General features: G+C 41.4%; 1 protein-coding gene across 1 annotated transcript in view; it reads right to left on the bottom strand.

Annotated features, from left to right (window-relative positions):
- Positions 1 to 21,147, bottom strand: part of col14a1a (collagen, type XIV, alpha 1a) — a 167,690-nt gene that overhangs the window by 8,936 nt on the left and 137,607 nt on the right. The window contains 10 exon segments of the mRNA XM_036596192.1: positions 2,016 to 2,061; positions 2,063 to 2,094; positions 5,835 to 6,023; positions 6,335 to 6,401; positions 7,609 to 7,644; positions 14,053 to 14,124; positions 14,224 to 14,277; positions 16,899 to 16,952; positions 19,887 to 19,940; positions 20,386 to 20,481. Coding sequence (XP_036452085.1) covers positions 2,016 to 2,061; positions 2,063 to 2,094; positions 5,835 to 6,023; positions 6,335 to 6,401; positions 7,609 to 7,644; positions 14,053 to 14,124; positions 14,224 to 14,277; positions 16,899 to 16,952; positions 19,887 to 19,940; positions 20,386 to 20,481 — 700 coding nt within the window.

The raw sequence follows: 21,147 nt of genomic DNA, 5'->3' as shown, positions 1-21,147 counted from the left end.
CTCATTCAAAATGGTATTCAATCTGTCCACATTGCATTCATTACTGCTGACAAATTCTGTTTAAAATCGTTCACGATTGATAGAAATGCTGCAAATTAATGACATTTCACATTACATTTTACAATATAATACAGTATTCACAGTATTATGCAGTAATGCAGATCATTTATAGCTTATCTAACTTATCTTTATAAGAGAAGAGGCTGAGCTAACAGGAACACGTATAACATCTCCAATAAATTTAGATTATTCATAATCAAATAAACAGGTTTACATTAAGCAGCACTGAATGTTTTTCAAATCATTAATAATAATGTTACTCATTAATGAATGTTTCTAAATGATTGTGTAACTGTGAGTGTATACAAATTACACAGTTCACCTTTTTTCTGTGAATGTTAATGTACAGTGAATTTATAAATGATTAACTTAAAAATAGAAGAAAAAACGGTAATTGTGCAAAAGTTTGGACACCCTACTAAGTCAGTTATTATTGTATCTTCGGCAGAAATCACAGCCTGCAATGCTCTTTGAGTCTCTCCTCTTGTTTTAGGAGCTTCCTCACAGAACACTTCTAATTCTGGAATATTTTTTGGATGCACAGCATGTTTAAGATCCACCCACAGATTTGCAGTGATGTTTAGATAAGTAGACTGTGAGGCTCCAAAAGCTTCAGCTTGTACGTCTTGAAGTAGTTGATGGTGGATTTTGAGGTATTGGTTTTGGATCACTGTCCTGGCCTCTTTTCAGCTTCAGTTTCTTGACTTACTGTGTCACATTTCCAGAATTGGCTGATATTTAGTAGAATCCATTCTTCCTTCCACATGTGCAGTGTTTCCTGTGCCCCATGCTTAACAGTTGGCAAGGTGTTCCTTTCATCAGATCCTGCTCCTTTTTTCCCCCAAACATACCTTCGGTGATTGTTCCACCTTAAATGGTGCCTCATAGCTCCAGTGCTAAAACTAAAGAAGCACCAAACATGTCTGAGGGAGGAGGATTTTGGCTGAACTGTCTTCTCTTTAAGCCACTGAGTGATGGGGGGAGACAGGGGGGCTGTCCTGCCCACCCAGTGAGAGCAAGGACAGCTGTGCTCTCTTAGGCTCCCGGTCACGGATGGCTGTAGCATCACTGGGGATCGAGCTCGCAGTCTTTGTTTTTATAGATGTTAATTTGCACACTTCAGATGTTGACTTTTGTGATAATGTTGCTGGTAAGGTTTCCTTTTGATGACCCTTCCCTGAAGATCATGTTTGTAGAACACTGCAACTCCACTCCTCAGCTAAACCTTCCTACAGCTCCTTTGCTGTCATATGGGGGTTTTGCTTTGCCTTTCTGACCAGCATATGAGCAGTGCTTTCTGAGAGTTTTCCAGATCTTGCCTCGACTTCCCCTTAACTGCCCTTTCTTAATGACATGTTGGACAGTGAAAATCAAGAGCTGGCAGAGCTTTGATATCTCTCTATAGTCTTCTCCTGCCTTGTCAGCATCAAGTAGCTTCATGTTCAGATCCTCAGCAGCTGTTTAGAGGAGCTCATGGTTCTTGAGTGTCAGCACAAGGTTCAGAGTCAGAGAATTCATTATGCTCTGGAATTATTATCAGATGACAATTCCTAATGACAGTTCTTGGATTGACTAACCAAGCCTAACAAGTCAATTAAGGCCTAACGAGTCAATTAAAGCCTAACAAGTCAATTAAGTTCAGAGACTTTACAACTAGAAGAGCACTCAAATTTTTGCACATGCCACAATTACCATTAGTTTTTAAGTTTATAAAATATGACTGCATTAAAAATGTATAGTTTGCCGCAGAGGTCTTGTTTACTTCTTTTCACTTTAATAATTAACAAAATATGTAATTCAGCCAGGGGTGCTGAAACATTTGCATGCAGCTGTATCTATATGGAAATTATGTGCGCATTTAAATCAAGTCAATTCAAATACAGCGCATTTTCTCAGAGAGCATATCAGGTCTCACGAAGCTTCCACTGTTGATAAGAATAGTGTACTGTTTTTACCTGGGGGTCCTGGGGGGCCACGGGAGCCTTGTTGTCCCACACCAGGGAGTTCCCTTCTCTCCTTTCTCTCCTGGGAGCCCTGGACAAAATAACAGAAACAGATATTGAAGTGAGACCCGAAACCGTCTGCAAATTTCCCTTAGCAAGCAAGTAAAGTTTATTTATATAGTGCTATGAGTCACAAAGTATTATACAACATAAAAAATACAAAAACAAAAGTATCTGATAAAAATACACACCACACAATAAAGACAAAGTGCAGACCTGATGTATACAGATTACCCAAACGCCTGTCTAAACAGATACAGCTTTAGAGCCACAGGATCAGCAGAACTTAAAGGAGTGGACAGAGCGTTCCACAGTTCGGAACTATGCAGTGACCTCAAAAGCTCGATCGCCACAGGCGGGTGTGCGGAACAGACAGCAAACTTAGCTTATTTGACCAAGGAGAGCTGATGAGTGAGGATGGAATAGATCAGCCACATATGCAGGAGCCTGACCGCACAACGCTCTGTAAATAAGAGTAAGAATGTTAACCCTCTGGGGTTTGAGTGCATTTTCTCGATTTGTTTATATCCATATAACAAGATCCTCATATGTTTCATATCAAAATGCTCCATTATCTTCATCACTACTTTCCAAAACTGCTGCAGCAGCTTCAGCAGCTGTAAACTCTCTGCACGCCGTTTCACATGAGTCTCCGATGTGGACTGAATGAAGAATGAAGGGTTTCCGGCGTGATGGTCAGTCCATAGTGATTTCCTAAGTGTCCATTGGTCAGTTTCACACAGAATGTAGATGGACACACCAATCCACCAGTTCCACACGGTGAGAGGCAGATGACGTGTATCTCAGCCCCTCTTCATAGGCTCATAACTCCGGATGTGAGTCTCGTATGAGCTCGTGATAAGATGGAATGGAAAGGGCGACTCTACGGATTCAGGAAGTGTTTGAACTGGATTTCTGAGCTGGATCATCACAAAGATACAGACACAGATATAGAAACAGAGAATCTGACGCTCAGGCGAGTTTGTGGACCCCAGAGGGTTAAACTGGATCCTAAATGCGACAGGGAGCCGGTGAAGAGATATGAGTAAAGGGGTTATGTGAGACGGTCTGTTAGGTCTAGTATCAGCAGACATACTGCCCATCCTGTCCGGTCTGATGCTGCTGCTTCATCTGCTTTGATCAGGTACCCCTGCTCGCCTGCCTTCTGGACCAGTTTGACCACCATGGAGCTTCCTGCTGTCCAATTCTGTGCAGAAAGCCCCACTTGCATGCCGCTGACCCTCCCGATGACATTGCTTTACCTGCCTTGCAAACTGTTTAATGAAAGATGCTCATGAGGCATTCGGACCCAGATTTCTGTAAAGCTGCTTTGTCACAGTGCCTGCTGTAAAAGGTGCTATCTAAATACAACCCCATTTCCAAAAAAGTTGGGATGCTGTGCAGAATCTAAATAAAAATGGAATGAAACTGAGAAATTTTATTGTTTTCTGAAAAATATGCCCATTTTGAATTTAATGCAGACAAAACACGTTCCAAAAATGTTAACAACACTCTGTAAGCATTTGGGAACTGAGGAGACACTGCTGTAGTTTAGAAACTGAAATGTTTTCCTGTTCTTATTTGATAAAGAATTTCAGCTTCTCAACAGTTCAGGGTCTCTTTTGTTGTATTTTTCATTTCATAACCGTCCAAATGTTATCAGTGGTGACAGGTCTGGACTGCAGGCAGCTCAGTTTAGCACCCAGACTCTTTTAATACACAGCAATGCTGCTGTAATACATGCAGAATGTGGTTTGACACTGTCTTGGTGAAATAAACAAGGCCTTCCATGAAAAAGACGTCATCTGGATGGCAGCATATGTTGCCAAAACATATTGTCTGCATTAATGCATCGTTCTGCCTTCACAGATGTGCACGTCACCCATACCACGTGCACTAATGCCCCCTATACCATCATGAATACTGGCTTTTGAACTGTGCACCGATAACAAGCTGAGTGGTCCATTTTCAAATGTTGATTCGTCGGACCACAGGACACTTTTCCACTTCACCTCAGTCCATGTTAAATGAGCTCAGGCCCAGAGAAGGTGGCAGTGTTTCTGGATCCTGTTTATATACAGTTTCACAGAGTGGTGAACCCCTCCTCATCTTTACTTCTGAAAGACTCCGCCTCTCTGAGATGCTATTTATACCCAATCATGTTACTGACCTGTTGCCAATTAACCACCAGGTGTTTTAGCATTACACAACTTTATCAGTGTTTTGTTGCCCCATCCCAACTTTTTCAAGAACATGTTGTTGGCATAAGATTCTAAATGGGCATATATTTTTTGAAAAACAATAAAATTGATCAGTTTCAACTTTGTACTGTTTTCAATTAAATATAGGGTTTAAATGATTTGCACATCATTGCATTTTGTTTTTATTTACATTTTGCACAGCATCCCAACTTTTTTGGAAATGGGCTTGCAAAATTTCACTTTGCCATACTAAGCAATGAGAAAAGTGCCTTATAGTGGTCAGTATGAGAAATAAAGGCATGTATAAGCATCTGTAGCTCTACATTTTAGATCACTGTAATCAAGGTTTTCTCTAAACTATGGCTTTAGTAAACAGACTGATGCAGCCACTGTCCAGCTCCTCTGCTGTTTATCTTCCACTGCTGGAGGTGTGAGAATGAGATCACACAGTTTCCTTGGACGGCTTGGTAGAGTGCGGCGTAAACATGGAGCCCGGAAAGAACGTGGGAGGTTCCACAGTATATTCTGGTTCTAAATACCTCACTGCACGAACAATACCTGACAAAAGTTCAGCGACCTTCTCAGAGGGGCTTCACTGTTTCAGTAGACGGTGTGCAAAATTTTAGGTTTGTATCTTAGTTTCATTAAAATGTGGGCATGCACTCTTAAAAAAGATGGTTCTTCAAGGGTTCTTTAGTCAATGGTTCTATATAGAAACATGAACCCTCAAAGAACCCATTGCATGATTATAGGGTTCTTTGCATGGTGAAATAGTTCTTCAGATTGAAGGAGAATGTGCTATAGATGGTTCTATATAGAACCCTTTTGAAAATGGCGCTGTATGGCACCAAAACAGGTACTTCCATTGTGACAATGTCAAGTCTGTAACAACAGAAGAACCCTTTTTTTGGTGCAATTTAGAACAATTTTCAAAAAGGTTCTATATAGCACCATACACAACACATTGACACAATGACACATAGAACCATATACAACTCTCACTCTCTCTCTCTCTCTCTCTCTCTCTCTCTCTCTGTATCTCTTTCTCTCTCTCTCTCTCTCTATATATATATATATATATATATATATCTGTCTCTCTCTGTCTCTGTATCTCTCTCTCCCCTCTTTCTCACCTCTCTCTCTCTCTCTCTCTCTCTCTGTGTGTGTGTTTCGAGGTTGTGTATGATGATGATGTACAATGTATAATGGTACGATTGTACTGTATCCATATTTAATGAGTGTGCGATGAATAATTTCGGGGTCCTGATTGAGAGTGAAGAGGAGGAGAACGTGCTGATGTATGAACTGAACACACTGATGCAAATCAGTGTCACAGCTGAATATTGATCACTAATTTCACCAGCACCGCTTCTCTCTCCAAACCATAATCCTCCTGAATAATGACCTTCACACAAACCCTCATAATATTATATATGTGACTGTATATGTGTTTCATATATGTCATTAATAATCTATCATAACTCATTAACTTTACCACAGTATATATATACATTATAAAACATCAAACAGAAGCAGACGGAGTTCTGATCAGTGTTATTTGTGAGCTGACCTCTCTCTCCTGGACGCCCACTGAGCCCGTTAGCTCCGGGGAAGCCCGGTCTACCCGGAGGACCCTGCTCTCCCTGCGGCCCCCGGGGTCCTGGTCGGCCCGGTTCTCCAGGAGGACCCGGTACCGTACGGAACGACACAGACTGACTGGGGATCTGGTTCAGGATGGAGTTGAAGCGGGAGAGGTGACCTGAAGAAGAGTGGGAATCATAAACGAACTGATATGCTGAGTGTGTTTACATGCATTTAATAATCCGATCATAATCAGATTTCTGCAGTTATCTGATTATTAAGTGGTCACGTAAACAGCACTGTCTGATTTCTTAGATCAGATTAAGGTCTAGAAATCTGATAAAGAGGCTGGATCTGAGCTCAGTAATGGGGCTTTTCAGTGCAGTGTCCCTCACTCAGGACAGAGCACTGTCCTGGAAACTGTGCTGCTGCGGTGAAGGTGGGCTGTGGATGCTGATCTGCATTTAGACTGACGACAATCATACTCACTCTGAATTAGCTGTTCACACACTTGTCGGGCTATAGATCGGACCACCGCCTGAGACTGCATATCCCCCTTTAAACACAAACAACGTGGATAAGAACAGTCATTTAATCCTGAAATCTCGCTCTCTTCTTGTTTTTACACTCACTGTCCATCTTTTTAGATCCACTGACCATATAGGAGCACTTTGTAGATCTACAGTTACAGACTGTAGTCCATCTGTTTCTCTGCATACTTTGGTACCCTGTTCTTCAGTGGTCAGGACCCCCATGGACCCCCACAGAGCAGGTACTATTTGGGTGGTGGATCATTCTCAGCGCTGCAGTAACACTGACGTGGTGGTGGTGTGTTAGTGTGTGTTGCGCTGGTCTGAGTGGATCAGACACAGCAGTGCTGCTGGAGTTTTTAAACACCTCAGTGTCGCTGCTGGACTGAGAATAGTCCACCAACCAAAAATATCCAGCCAACAGCGTCCTGTGGGCAGCGTCCTGGGACCACTGATGAAGGGACTAGAAGATGACCAACACAAACTGTGCAGCAGCAGATGAGCTATCGTCTCTGACTTTACATCTACAAGGTGGACTGACAAGGTAGGAGTGTCTAATAGAGTGGACACAGTGTTTATGAGGTCAGTGGAGCTGATAAAATGGACAGTGAGCATAGATAAAAGGGGGTGGACTCACTCACTGTAATAGTCAGTGTGCAGACGCTGAGCTCAGTCAGTTTCTGAAGGACGTATATCTGTATAAAACGAGCTCTTCAGTTATAGCTGTTTATAAATGAAGCTGTAACTATGTAAATGGTTCTCTCTAAGATGGACTGGCTTTCCAGTGGCAGGAACTTGTCCAGTGTAGGAGGAGCTATCACAGGCTCCGCCCTGATCGTTACAGATATCAGATATCAGATAAGGAGCGGAACCTGGATTCAGAGTTCAGATCTTACAGTGAAAGTAAGCAGAACTGTTTGTTTATTGTGGTGTGAAGTTGTAATAAACTGCATGAGAACAGTTTTATTAAGATGTTCTCTCAGAACATCTGGAGATTCACGTTCAGCTCATACAGTTACATATTTCACACGTTTATTAATTCATCGTCTGCACTCTGACTTCTATTACAGTGAGTTTAGAGTCAGTGAGTTTGTGTTTGTAAGTTCAGTAAGTGTGTGTGTGTGTGTGTGTGTGTGGGTTTGTGAGAGGGTCCCTAAATCCCCCCGCTAACACTCCAGTATTCTATGTGTGAGCTGCAGTTCCTGCTGCTGATCTAAAGTCCTCCTCACTCACCCGCTCTCCTCGATCGCCCTTATTGCCCGCAGGACCCTGAAACAGACAGAAGTGCAGAAATAAATAAATAAATAAATAAATAAATCTGTAAACAGGGCTTACAAAGAGCATCACACAGTCACACACAGTCGGCCAGCGCAGACTGACCGAGCTCAAATCTGAAAACACATTTAACTCAACTCGCCACTCTCAGCTCAGATCTGTGAAAAGTGCTACATATAAAAACAACTAATTATTATTATTATTATTATTATTATTATTATTATTACTGTTACTTGTTTTTTATATTGCATTTCACTTGGAAAAGTGATATAAACAAATGGAGAAAAAAAGATCAGTAAAATAAATAAACACAAATAAATGTTTAGAGGTGCTGTGTTTGGTGCTGCTGTGTTTGGTGCTGCTGTGTTTGGAGCTGCTGTGTTTGGTGCTGCTGTGTTTGGTGCTGCTGTGTTTGGAGCTGCTGTGTTTGGAACTGCTGTGTTTGGTGCTGCTGTGTTTGGTGCTGCTGTGTTTAGAGCTGCTGTGTTTGATGCTGCTGTGTTTAGAGCTGCTGTGTTTGGTGCTGCTGTGTTTGGTGCTGCTGTGTTTGGTGCTGCTGTGTTTGGAGCTGCTGTGTTTGGTGCTGCTGTGTTTAGAACTGCTGTGTTTGGTGCTGCTGTGTTTGGTGCTGCTGTGTTTAGAGCTGCTGTGTTTGGAGCTGCCGTGTTTGGTGCTGCCGTGTTTGGTGCTGCTGTGTTTAGAGCTGCTGTGTTTGGTGCTGCTGTGTTTGGTGCTGCTGTGTTTAGAGCTGCTGTGTTTGGAGCTGCCGTGTTTGGTGCTGCTGTGTTTGGTGCTGCTGTGTTTAGAGCTGCTGTGTTTGGTGCTGCTGTGTTTGGAGCTGCTGTGTTTGGTGCTGCTGTGTTTGGTGCTGCTGTGTTTAGAGCTGCTGTGTTTGGTGCTGCTGTGTTTGGTGCTGCTGTGTTTGGTGCTGCTGTGTTTGGAGCTGCTGTGTTTGGAGCTGCTGTGTTTAGAGCTGCTGTGTTTGGTGCTGCTGTGTTTAGAGCTGCTGTGTTGTTTGATTGTAAGATGACATAAGAGGGTCAGTTTGGGGGGAATTATGATGCAGCCAGGAGAGCAAAGCTGCTGCACGGTTGAGCTAAACGTGCTGGAGAGCCGAGAGAGAACCGGGTCCAGAACACTGAGGACACTGAACAGTTCTGCTGTCGTAAAACAGCTGGACTATGCTCTTCCACAAACGGTCATTATGGGACACTCTGGGATTCGAGAAGCGCCAGAACGATGGTGTCATCCTCATATCGCACATGCAAGAACATGTGTGTGAGCAGAAACGCGACATACGGCGCAAACATCTGCGCCAAGTGTCGTTCTGATGTCATTAAAGCGATAGTTCAGCCAAAAAGTCACATCTACCCAGATTTCCCTCCTTGCTGACACGGCATGACATACTGTTATCTAGAACAATGGACAGAAGTACGGCTAAGTCTCTGGTGAATGGGAGGACAGGCCATTTGACTGACAGGCAAAACGACCAATCACAGGCGTCTCGCTCTGAAAGGCTCATTTTTTCATTTCATGATGTCCAGCTACTGCTGACTAGAACTTGGGGTCACTCTTTCTTTTACAGCACCTTAGGTTCAAGATATTAGCCAGGTAAGTGTGAGTTACAAAATGTAAAGTACTAGGTAATTATTTTGGGTAACATGATGGTAACCTCCAAGGCAGCCCAACTAAATTACACTGAAATACCAAACAGGTTCTGGATATTAACTGGGTATGTAGTACAAACTCTATAGTACTAGATAATAATTTTGGATAACTTGATAGTAAGTTCAAGGCACTCTAACTAAATTACACTAGAATGACTGACATGTTCTAGATATTAACTGGGTAAGTGCGTGCTACAAACTGCAAAGTACTAGATCATTTTTTTGGTAACATAATGGTAAGTTCCATTACAGTCTAAATTATACTGAAATAACTAACATGTTCTAGATATTAACTAGGTGAGTGTGTGGCACAAATTCCAAAGTACTAGAAAATCATTTTAGGTAAGTTCCAAGGCAGTTACACTGAAATGACTGACATGTTCTAGATATTGACTGGGTAAGTGTGTGGTACAAACTCCAAAGTACTAGATAATCAGTTCCAAGGCACTCTAGCTAAATTACACTGAAATGATTAACATATTCTAAATTAAGGCTGTGGTACCAACCCCAAAGTACTAGATAATCAATTCAGTTAACATGATCTTAGGTTTCAAGGCAGACTAACTAAATTACAATGGAAGGTTCTAGATATTAACTGCATAAATGTGTGGTACAAACAAAAGTACTGCGTAATAATTTAGGGGGGGAAAGACTGTGTATGACTAAAGTACAGAGTCTCATACAATCTCTATCAGTATCTGGGCTATAAAAGAAAGCAGTGATTCTTATTGTGGTTCTACTGGGTTCTTACCGTTTGCTTCAGAATATTATCTTTGAATTTTATTCATAATTTTATACCATATAACTTCTCCAGTGCTTGGAGGAGTTTCTGACTTTCCTTCCTGCCTGAAAGTTAGTGTATGTTTATATTTACCACCTTGTTACTCCAAATAATTATGAGATATTTTACTGTATCTTTTATCAGTTTAATATCTAGAACCTGTCAGTGATTTTAGTGTAATATCATTAGGCTGTCTGGTGCTTACCATCATCCTGATAGATAAATATCCACTACGTTTATTGTAAGGGGAGAAAAACAGTGTTTTGCAGAACTATCGCTTTAACGTTGGACGCATGTTCTCGTGGAGAGACAGAGCGGTGAGGAGTGGCGGAGAAGAGAAGTTCATGATCCGACCCCACACGGAAGATAAACCTGTCATTTCCCCAACAGCCTGTCTTCCAGCTCCGCTAACAGCTCTCTGCTCGGGTTCCTTATCGCTGCACTGAGACATATGGTTCCGTTTTACCACCACAGACCCCACATCCTTTCAGAACGTACGCTAGATAAAACACCCTCCACTCCAGCATGAACACAGTAATGTGAACAGGTGTCGCACTGCAGGCAGCTAATGGAGAGTGACATTAGTCCACTTCATCCGATCCTCCGTCCACTCCTAACCTGAACATGAGCTCCTGAGGGTTCTCTCAGGTTCTGCTCCTGTCTCAGCAGGCAGCGTTAGGCAGGTATAAACGGTCTGTGAAATGTAGCTGTAAACTGAGCTGAGCTGAGGATTAGATTTACAGCGTGCTCCACAGCCAAAACAGTGCTGGGCCATATTGTACTCCTTACTGGAGCCACACGATACGTCCAGACGTGTCCAGACACCCCTCCAATGGATTTGGCTGTTTAGGACACACCCACTGCTGATGCACGCAGCTGTTTAACGCCTGTAGAAAAGCAGTTCCACTCTGGAGCACACGTACCAACCTACGATGTCAAACATCAGCAATCAGGGATGAGATGGAATTGTGAAGCTCCATTAATCTCCTTTAAGTTTAATGGAGCTTTACAATTCCAACTCATCCCAAAAGAGTTCAACCAAGCTTTACAATTCCAACTCATCCCAAAGGAGTTTAATAGAGCTTCACAATTCCAACTCATCCCTGAGAGCTGATGTTTGGCATCGGGCATGGTGATTACAGGTTTCTATGTGTGCTTCACAGTGTCTCATTGCATAGCCACTGCTTTTCTACAAGAGTAGGAATGATAGAGCTCCCTTTAATATCTTTGGGATGAGCTGGAATGATAGAGCTCCACTCAATACCTTTGGGATAAGTTGGAATCGTGAAGCTCCACGCAGTACTTTTGGAATGAGTTGGAGTGGTGGAACTCTACTGAAAACCTGTGGGACGAGTTGGAATTGTGAAGCTCCACTGAACATTATTGGGATGACTGGATGGGCAGTACTTTTGGGATGAGTGGAATGTGAAAGCTCACTGAACATTATTGGGATGATCTGGAATGAGGCAGCTCCACTCAATACTTTTGGGATGAGTTGGAATGGTGTAAATCTACTGAACATTACTGGGATGATTTGGAATGATGGAGCTCCACTCAATACTTTTGGGATGAGTTGGAACTGCAAAGCTCCACTGAACTTCTTTGGGATGACTTGGAGTGGTGAAGCTCCACTGAACATTATTGGGATGATCTGGAATGATAAAGTTCTGTTTGTGGCAAAGTAAGAAGTAAAAACGTTCAAACGCCTTGAGCGTCTCCTACAGCTGTCAGAGTCTTTGCTTAGCACGCCGTCTCAGTGGAGTGATACAGAGTTTGTGAAAAACCTGTGATGTTGAAATAACAGCACAGTTAGAACACTTCTCAACCAATCAGCTTGCGTGGCCGGAACTAACTGTTGTATAATCAACACTTAAACATCTGAGGCTTCTGCATCATTTTCTGTGAAATGTGTTTCCTGAGGCTGAGGCAATAATAAATTGCTCTTAATGGCTGAAAATGAAACCGTACTGTATATCTCAGGTTCACGTGAAGCCGCGTTCTCCTCCAGTGCTAAAACATAATTTCTGTGGAGGTCAAATGTGCCGTTTGAATCGTTTTCAGTAAATGCAAACAGACGTACAGTATCTGTAAATCTGTATAGACTCCAAATGCAGCAGTAAATGCGTGTGAAATTGCGTTCGAGCTGCAGAACTGAGGGTTTTTGCGCTGATGGAGCAGATCTTTCCCTCTGTTAACTCCATGATTTTGGGTCATGACCCATTTGTTTACAGTGTTAGCTCCACGCTCGTCTGCTCTGGGTGGTCTGCGTGTTGGATCTGTTGGGGAATGTGACTCAGCAGCAGGACAGCTTTCCAGAACTAACAGCACAGTTATTTTAGAGCAGGCAAACCGCTCTCGTCGCACCCCATTCGTTTGAACTGCAGGAACATTATTTATAAATTGAACCGAATGCGTGAGCAGCGATGAGACGTCCCAGACGCTCGGCCGAGGGATTTCTGCTTACTGCAGGGCTTAAAGCAAGGAAAATGTTTCTGCCTTCAGAGGTTGGAAACAGAATTGGGGGGAAGGGAGGGTCACAAAATGAATAGATTAAATAATTGAATTACTTAATTAACAAATCTGAAACAAATGAACAAGATGTGCAAATCAAACAATGGCAATCATATCCAAGTCCAGGCACAACTTTCAAAGCCATGAAGACGCTTATCCTTCAAACTTGTCTTCACTGGGTCCCCAAACACTGCGTGGCACAAATTATTGCCAAATTATTCCAAAAATATTGTGACGATGATCTGAAAACAAAATAGCTTAATTAGATTAATTGCAGTGCTTATTCAAAGTAGCGCAGTCACTGCATCACTGATCTGATTGAGCTACAGTGTAAATAAAGGCTTCATTAATGAAGTAGGTCTAATACAAATATAGAGTTCCTTATGACTGTATTTGAAAATGGTTCTATCTAGCACCCAAAAGCGTTCTACTATTGTAACAAGCTTGATACTGTTAGAACACAACACTTTTTGGAGCGATATAGGACCCTTTTCAAAAAGGCCATATTTTTATTTTAAAAATATGCAAGAATGTTTTCCATACGCTCTTAAAAAAGATGGTCCTTCAAGGGTTCTTTAGTGAAAATGTTCCATACAGAACCATGAACAATCAAAGAACTCTTTGCATGATTAAAAGGGTCTTTGCATCATGTTCTTCAGATTGATGGAGAATGTGCTGTAGAAGGTTCTACATAGAACCAAAATGGTTCTTCTGTTGTTACAATACCAAACCTGTTACAATAGAAGAACCCTTTTTGGTGCTATACAGATCCCTTTTCAAAAAGGTTCTATATAGCACAACAACGGTTCTTCAGTTGTTACAATATCAAGCTTGTTACAATAGAACCTTTTTGAAAAGGGTTCTATATAGCATATGGTTCATATAGCACCAAAAAGGGTTCTTCCACTGTTACGATACCAAGCTTGTTACAGTAGAAGAAACCTTTTTGGTGCTATATAGAACCCTTTTCAAAAAGTTTCTATATAGAACCATCTACAGCACATCGTCCATCAATCTGAAGGACGCTTTCACGATGCAAAGAACACTTTAATCATGCTAAGGGTTCTGTGAGTGTTCATGGTTCTGTATAGAGCCATTTTCTTCACTAAAGAACCCTTAAAGAACCATCTTTTTTAAGAGTGTAGACAGATAATTAATCAATAAGCAATGAGAGGCCAGGTGTTACTGCAATTTTATCATGAGGAAGGAGGTTCTTAGGCAAGATGTGAAGGCGGACCTCGGTACTAGAGTCTATTAGAGTTCTATGGAGTCTCAACATTAATAGCAAAAAGCCTTAAAAATAGAAGTTTATTATTCAGTTATTACACTTAAAAGAAAAGGTTATTACCATAAATGTACCTGCTCAGCCAAGACATGCTTGAAAATAAATACTGTCCATGTTTACATGTAGAAGTAGATGTGTTGTGTCTTTCTGATACTCACAGGTGGTCCTTGATCTCCTTGTGGTCCCGGGGGTCCGCTGGATCCGGGAGCTCCGGGGGCTCCTGGGCTGCCCTACAGTGATTAACACAGCAAAGCCGAGCGTGAACATTAGGCTAAACAGGCTAAAGCTAAAAGGGTCCTCAGGCTGTGTGATGATGTTTCGATACTCACCATTGGTCCTGGTGGGCCGACCTGCCCCTGCGGTCCATCTTTACCTGGCAAACCCTGCAGAAATACAGCCTCGATTAGCAAAATGATCAGTCAGTGTTTTGGAGACTGGATAGGACCTAAATCTGGACTACTACAAAGTCTCGGCCTTGACTCGAATTCGACTACTACAAAGTCTCGTTCCTGACTTGGATTCAACCTCTATAAAGTATTGGTCTTGACAAGGATTCGGCCTCCACAAACTCATGGCCTTGACTCAGGCTGGACTACTACAAAGTCTCAGTCTTGACTCAGACTTGACTACTATAAAATCTTGGTCTTGACTCGGACTTGACTAATACAAACTCTCAGTCTTGACTCGGACTCGACCACTACAATATCTCACTCTTGACTCAGACTCAATAACTACAAAGTCTCAGTCTTGACACATACTTGACTACTACAAAGCTTCTGTCTTGACTCGGACTCGACTACTACAAAGTCATGGTCTTGACTCAGACTCAACTACTACAAAGTCTCAGTCTTGACTCAGACTCAACTACTACAAAGTCTCAGTCTTGACTCGGACTCGGCTGCTACAAAGTCTCAGCCTTGACACATAAAAACCATAGAAACGGACCTTAAACAGAAGTGAGGACCCTGTTGGGGTTCATCCTAAAGTTAGGACAGGATTTAGGAGGTTCAGTCTAGTTAGGATGTTTATGTGATGCTGTTTTCTTATCTGGAGTCAATGATGAGATTATGAAGGTAGGAACTGTTATGACCTCTAATATGACCTCTGAATACTATCGTAATGACAGAACACTTGGGTATTGACATTTTTAAAGCCAGCCATAGTAAGTCTGGGCACAGATTTTCACAGTTTCTCCGTTTTCTCTCTGGCTATTTTAGTCCAGCTGGATGAGTAAGAGTTCTGTCTGCACTGACTCTGGATTCTCTCGTTAGTCCTCATTCATCATTCCTAATGTAAACTCCTGATCCTCGTTCACTGAGGGAATACGAGTGGAGCAGCTGTCCATAAACAATACACTGAAAATAAGCTGAAAATATCAACATTAACTCATTCACTCCCAGCAGCTAAATTTAGTATGGTGAGGAAAATAGCAAAGAACTGTTCTGATTGGTGATCAAATTTTAAATATTTATATCTTAGATTAACGTATAGCAGTCCTGTTTTGATTGCATGTCATTTTCATACTTTTATTCACAATCACATTTGGAGATTTTATCATTCTGTTAAAATGGGTCCCATGTGACTAAAAGAGTATTCAATGATAAATTAAGTCTCTTTTTAGTTTTATGTTTTGATCAATATGATTTCCTCAGAGCTCAAAGAACATATGGACCAAATTTAACATGTCAGATACTCATTAAGTGAATAAATATATATGTGTATCCATATATATATATATATGTGTGTGTGTGTATGTATAATCTGAGTTCACTGTGAGGTATTCACTAGCCTGACCGATGGTCTTTCTCAGTGTACGTTTGAGTTTCTGGATGAAATGAAGGTCTGGTAAAGGAGAGCAGACACTCTACTGAGAGATGCTGCTGGATTTGTCAGAAACAGCTACAGTCATATGGTTTGTTTCAGACATTTCTGAGGAAGTGCATGTCCAGGATCAGCCCCAACCTGTTTATAATCCAATTCCTAATACCAGCTATTCATCCTCCCACTGAGGAAACAGGAGTCAGTGTTCTACGAGCCAGCTCCATCAGCAGCTTATACCACAGTACCTACATTTAGAGCCAGTTATTAATTTCTAATTATACTTATAAGGGAGTAAATATGGCAGTAATTTGGGGAAAATGCTGTGTGTAAATGCCTTGTACATTAGGTTGAAAGGCATTTTTACCAGTCATCTTTAAAGCCTCTCTAACCTCACAACAGTAACTAAGTGAGAACACGGAGCCTGGAGAGGTCAGCTGTAGGTTGTTGCTAAGATGGTGCTACATCGTTGTTATGGTATCCCAGGTAGTCGCTAAGGTGATGCTAGGTCATTGCCATGATATCCCACAGTTGCTAAGGTGTTGATAAGTTATCCCAGGTGGTTGCTAAGGTGATGCTAGGTCATTGCCATGATATCCCCTGGTTGCTAAGGTGTTGATAAGTTATCCCAGGTGATTGCTAAGGTGATGCTAGGCCATTGCCATGATATCCCCTGGTTGCTAAGGTGTTGCTAAGTTATCCCAGGTGGTTGCTAAGGTGATGCTAGGCCATTGCCATGGTATCCCATGGTTGCTAAGGTGTTGCTAAGTTATCCCAGGTGGTTGCTAAGGTGATGCTAGGCCACTGCCATGGTATCCCATGGTTGCTAAGGTGTTGCTAAGTTATCCCAGGTGGCTGCTAAGGTGATACAAGGCCATTGCTAAGGTCTCCCAAGGTGGTTGCTAAGACGTTACTTGGCTATTGCTATGAAATCCTTGGTGCTTGCTAAAGTGTTGCTAGGCTGTTGCTTTGGTATCCCAAGTGGTTGCTAAGTACTCTAAAAGTGCTCTATAGTCATGCAAAGTTTCATGATTCTAGCTCGAAAACTTTGTCACTATAATATAATATAATTAAAAAAGGAAGTAATTTGGCTTATATACTGTTTACAAACTACATTACGTTGAAAACACAAACAAAACACCATGATATGAGCTTTTTAAGACTGAAGTGAAGTGATTTTTCTTACCCTCTGACCCGGAGAGCCGTCTCTGCCCGGTGATCCACCGGCTCCCGGTACACCCTGAGAGAGAAAAATAAATAAATACATATATAAATTAATAATAAAATGAATAAAAACTATGAAAATGATATAGGAAGAGAGGCAGAATGAAAGGGGGGTGAAAAAGAGAGTTTATCTCTTATGGGTCACTCTAGTCCTTCTGGAGGTTCTAGTTATGTCACTGACTCTGAATGTGAGCCGTAGTCTAAGCAGTATTTCGGTTAGTTGTTAGGAATGGAAAACAGTGGCGGCAGCTCTATGTCAGAACTCTTCACTGAAAGAGTCGCTGATACATACCAGCTCAGATGTTAAATGTTTATGTCTGTTACAAGCTTCAGACGTCAGTCTTTAATCTAAAACAGCCAAAAATGTTTGCCAGCATTAGCTTAGTGCTTATATACTACTACAAATCCCATAGCAGAGCTCAGCATTATGGCAGAGGTGGCTTAGAAATGTATGTTCTGAACTGAAGGTCACCAATCAGAACACGACACACGCCTGATCTGATCGACTCTGTTTCTAGTAGGTGTGATTTTTGGCTGACGTTTCGCTTTAAGGCAGATCTCAGGCCTTTTCTGGCAGCCAGCTGGGCTAAGCTGTGTGTTCTGGCGGCCGCTCAGAGAGCAGCGGTGTTCTTTTTTCTCCTCTCGGTGGAGAGGCTCCTGGGGATTTTTCAGCCGCTGTCACTGGATTCTCATCAAAGCGCTATTCTTTAAGAAATGAAAGTGTCAGTGTGGAGCTGCGGAGCCATTAGAGTGACATCCTGAAAATTAAAACGGGAAAAAAAGCTGAACTTCAGTTGAAGAAACGGAGGAATTTCATGCTGTTGGCTGAGTTTAAAGGCGTATCAGGGTAAAACGTGGACACTCTACAGACAATACATCACTGACTGGAGGAGGTGCAACGTCACTGCAGTAAACAATGAAGCTTTTATAATCAAACAGTACAGCAGAACTGAACCGTCCACCACAAACTCAACTTCACCACAAACACATACCAGCAAACTCTACCCTTCACCAAAAACAGACTTTAGTCTTAACTGTTCCACTCATAACATCCATCTGGGCTGTAACTGTTCACTAATTTCCCCGTATGGAATGAAAACACTCGTACAAATATTTCTTAATATCTAAAATATGTCTCAATAAATTCAATGGCTCAGCACTGAACTAGTGTGCTACACACAAACTGCACCCACCAGCTAATGCACTATTCACACCCTGCTAAAAAAAGCAGCATGTTGTGTTTTGGAGGGTAAGCTAATAAACTAACTACGAACTAACCTTCTAGCCACAAACTCACATGACCTAACAAACTAGCCACGACCTAATACATTAACCCTGAGTTAACGTGCCAGCCAAGACTTGTGCGGGCCACAATCTAACATGCTAGCCATGAGTTAATGCACTAGCCATAAGCTAAAACATTAACCCTAAATTAATACGCCAGCCAAGACGTCTGTGGGCCACAAGCTAATGTGTTAATCACAAGCTAGAAGTAAAACCCTCCCCTGTGACAAAATCACTGTAATGCATGACCTTGAGTGGCTTATTGCTTTTATAAAAAGGCGGCCAACATAAAATATGATAAAATCCACATTTTTTAGGTTATTATTATTAATAATCGAGATAAATAAGTATTCCGGCAAGAAATGTAGTTCCTTTAGAGTATAGTATCGTTGCCAAGCAACAGTCGCCCATCGCCGTGAACTGCAGTCATTTCATGATCTTTACAAATTTTTGTTGTATAATAATGAACATATGATAATGCAGCACTGTTTAATGCAAAATCCTTTGCTTTATAAGTATTTTCTGGTCACCAAATCACCACCAATCCACCAATTCAGCACCAGTCCAGCGGTGCCCTCTTCTCACGCTGGGCTGAATCTCAAACAGCTCCCTGCTCCCTACATAGTGCACTACATAGGAGTTTAAATACTGGATCCTGCAGCTCAACAGAGCAAAATACAGCTAAGAAACAGTCATTTGGGATTCAGACACATCCACACTCGATACATGATGCACTGTTTGGCCATAGAGGCTAGAATTTTGAGATTCAGCCTGGGTTTGATGCTACTTCTGACCGAAACACGAGCATTTGAAGCGTGTAAAACATTCAAGTGACATTTTTAGACTTTTATGCTGCTGTTTTACAGTTAATCAAACCGTAAGTGCTTTAATTCAAGCCTGTGATATTAATGTTGGAGTTGTTTAGCATGTTAGCTATCTTTTAGCCTGCTAGCTAGCTGACCAGCCTAGATCTAGCTAAGAAAATAAGCTGTCAGCCTTAGTTTAAACAAAAACAGGTTCTCAATTTATCAGTACACTTGGTGTTCCATGCGAGCAGCATTAGACTCAAAGATTATTCATTAACAGCAGAAGGATTTTTCGTGATGTGGCGCAGTGATACAGAGTGTATATGGGGTGGCGGTGCGGAATGACGTGATTTCAGAACGTCGGAGTTCTCTCTCGCTCTGAGAACATACTGGCTGTAGCACTGCGGTCAGAGAATCCAGTATTTCAACTTGTTTCCTTAATCTCTGATGACACATCATGGACATTTTATGATTTAGCTCAGTGAACACATTGCAGATTCCTCCTTTAAATGAAGAAGATACAGACAAGCCGCCTCAAACTGGCTTCCTTCCAGGTCACAGCTCCGCAGAAATTAGCGTTCTCCCTCTTCTAACACTAAACTCTGCAGAGCTGTGACCCGGAATCAACTGAGTCTGACACTCACGCAACAGCAGAAGCTTTACACATTTACTGGACTTTCATAGCTACTAAGTAGGTAAAGTAGGTACTGCATCCACTGTGATTAAACCCAAACAACGAACGCACAGATAAATGAATAAATTGATAAATAAATACATTGATTAATCCAAGGGTTTCACATTCTTGATGCAACATCATGAAAAAAGGGTTGTGTTTTGAAGAATAATCTTCACATCGGTACCTGAGGACCTGGAAGACCTGCGTCACCCTTCTCTCCTCTCTCTCCCGGAGCTCCCTGAGGAGGAGAACACATGCAGGAACATCAGAAACATCTCCTGAGCAGTTTCTACACTTCACACCAGTAAAGTAACGGAAGAGAGCCACTGTTGTAAAACCGTGACAACCCTGCACACAGTCTATTTCATAATTAGCGTCATGACTAATTAACTTTATTGAGTAACAGTTGCAGTAATAGTTTCTGTATATTTCTGGAATTTCGGAGAACAAATGGGAGTTACGAGGTTGGGAGATGTTGGGAGTAATGAGGGCCTCTTTAAAGCCCTGTTATCCACAGCAGTGATGGGGAGCGGCAGCTGCTGTAAAACTGTCCTTTATCTTTATATATTCTGGCTCTTAAAAGCACTTTCTTGTAACTGAATAGAATATTTGAAACACAACATTCCCAGAGCAGAGCAGAGCTTCGCCCGACACGCAGGGGCAAGAGCTAAAAAAGGCTTTACCGGTGGTCCCTGGATGGAGTGCCCACTCGGGCCCTGTGGTCCTGGGGGTCCCTGCAGTCCAGGAGGTCCAATCTCTCCAGTAGGTCCTTGAGGTCCCTGCAGTAATCAGACAGAGAAGCGTAGAGCTTCAGATCTACTTTATATATCTTTATGTGCTTTATACATCTACTGGATCTGAATGAGTTTTGGTAAAATATCAAATGTAAACATACTGTTGTATATAAAATACTATTTAAAGCATATATAGTATATATATTATAAACAGTGTTTGGGTTACTCAAGAGAAATAATCCTTTAGAATTAATTACTGTAATAGGGTTACTTTACTGATTAATCTCTTAAAAATATTAAAAGATTTGAAAACAAGAAATAGTAGAAACATTTAAATGACTGCCAATAACATAACGTAAATCTTATTATGCTTTGAATGATTCAATAACAAGTATATTAATACTCAGTTAGCTTTTGGTATTTACGCTTTATACACTGCTAAAAAATCATACCTTAGCAAGTGAAAACATCTTTAATCTAGTCAATATTTCTAATATTTCTCATTTTGAGATTATTGTAAGAATATTATAAGATTTTTAAACTTATTTCTAAACATTTTTAATTGTTTTAAGTCATTTTCCATCGGCAGATCGTTTTACTTGCTTTGAATAATAATGCAGATCATTTTGCCTATTTTAAGAAATAATGTCAAAACAAATTATTTAATCTGCCAATGAAATAAGAATTACATAACATTTTACAAGATTACAT

This window comes from Colossoma macropomum, unplaced genomic scaffold (assembly GCF_904425465.1).
Source record: "Colossoma macropomum unplaced genomic scaffold, Colossoma_macropomum, whole genome shotgun sequence".
Lineage (NCBI taxonomy): Eukaryota > Metazoa > Chordata > Actinopteri > Characiformes > Serrasalmidae > Colossoma > Colossoma macropomum.
The sequence above is the reverse complement of the archived record's forward strand: the minus strand, read 5'-3'. Positions and strand labels throughout refer to the sequence as shown.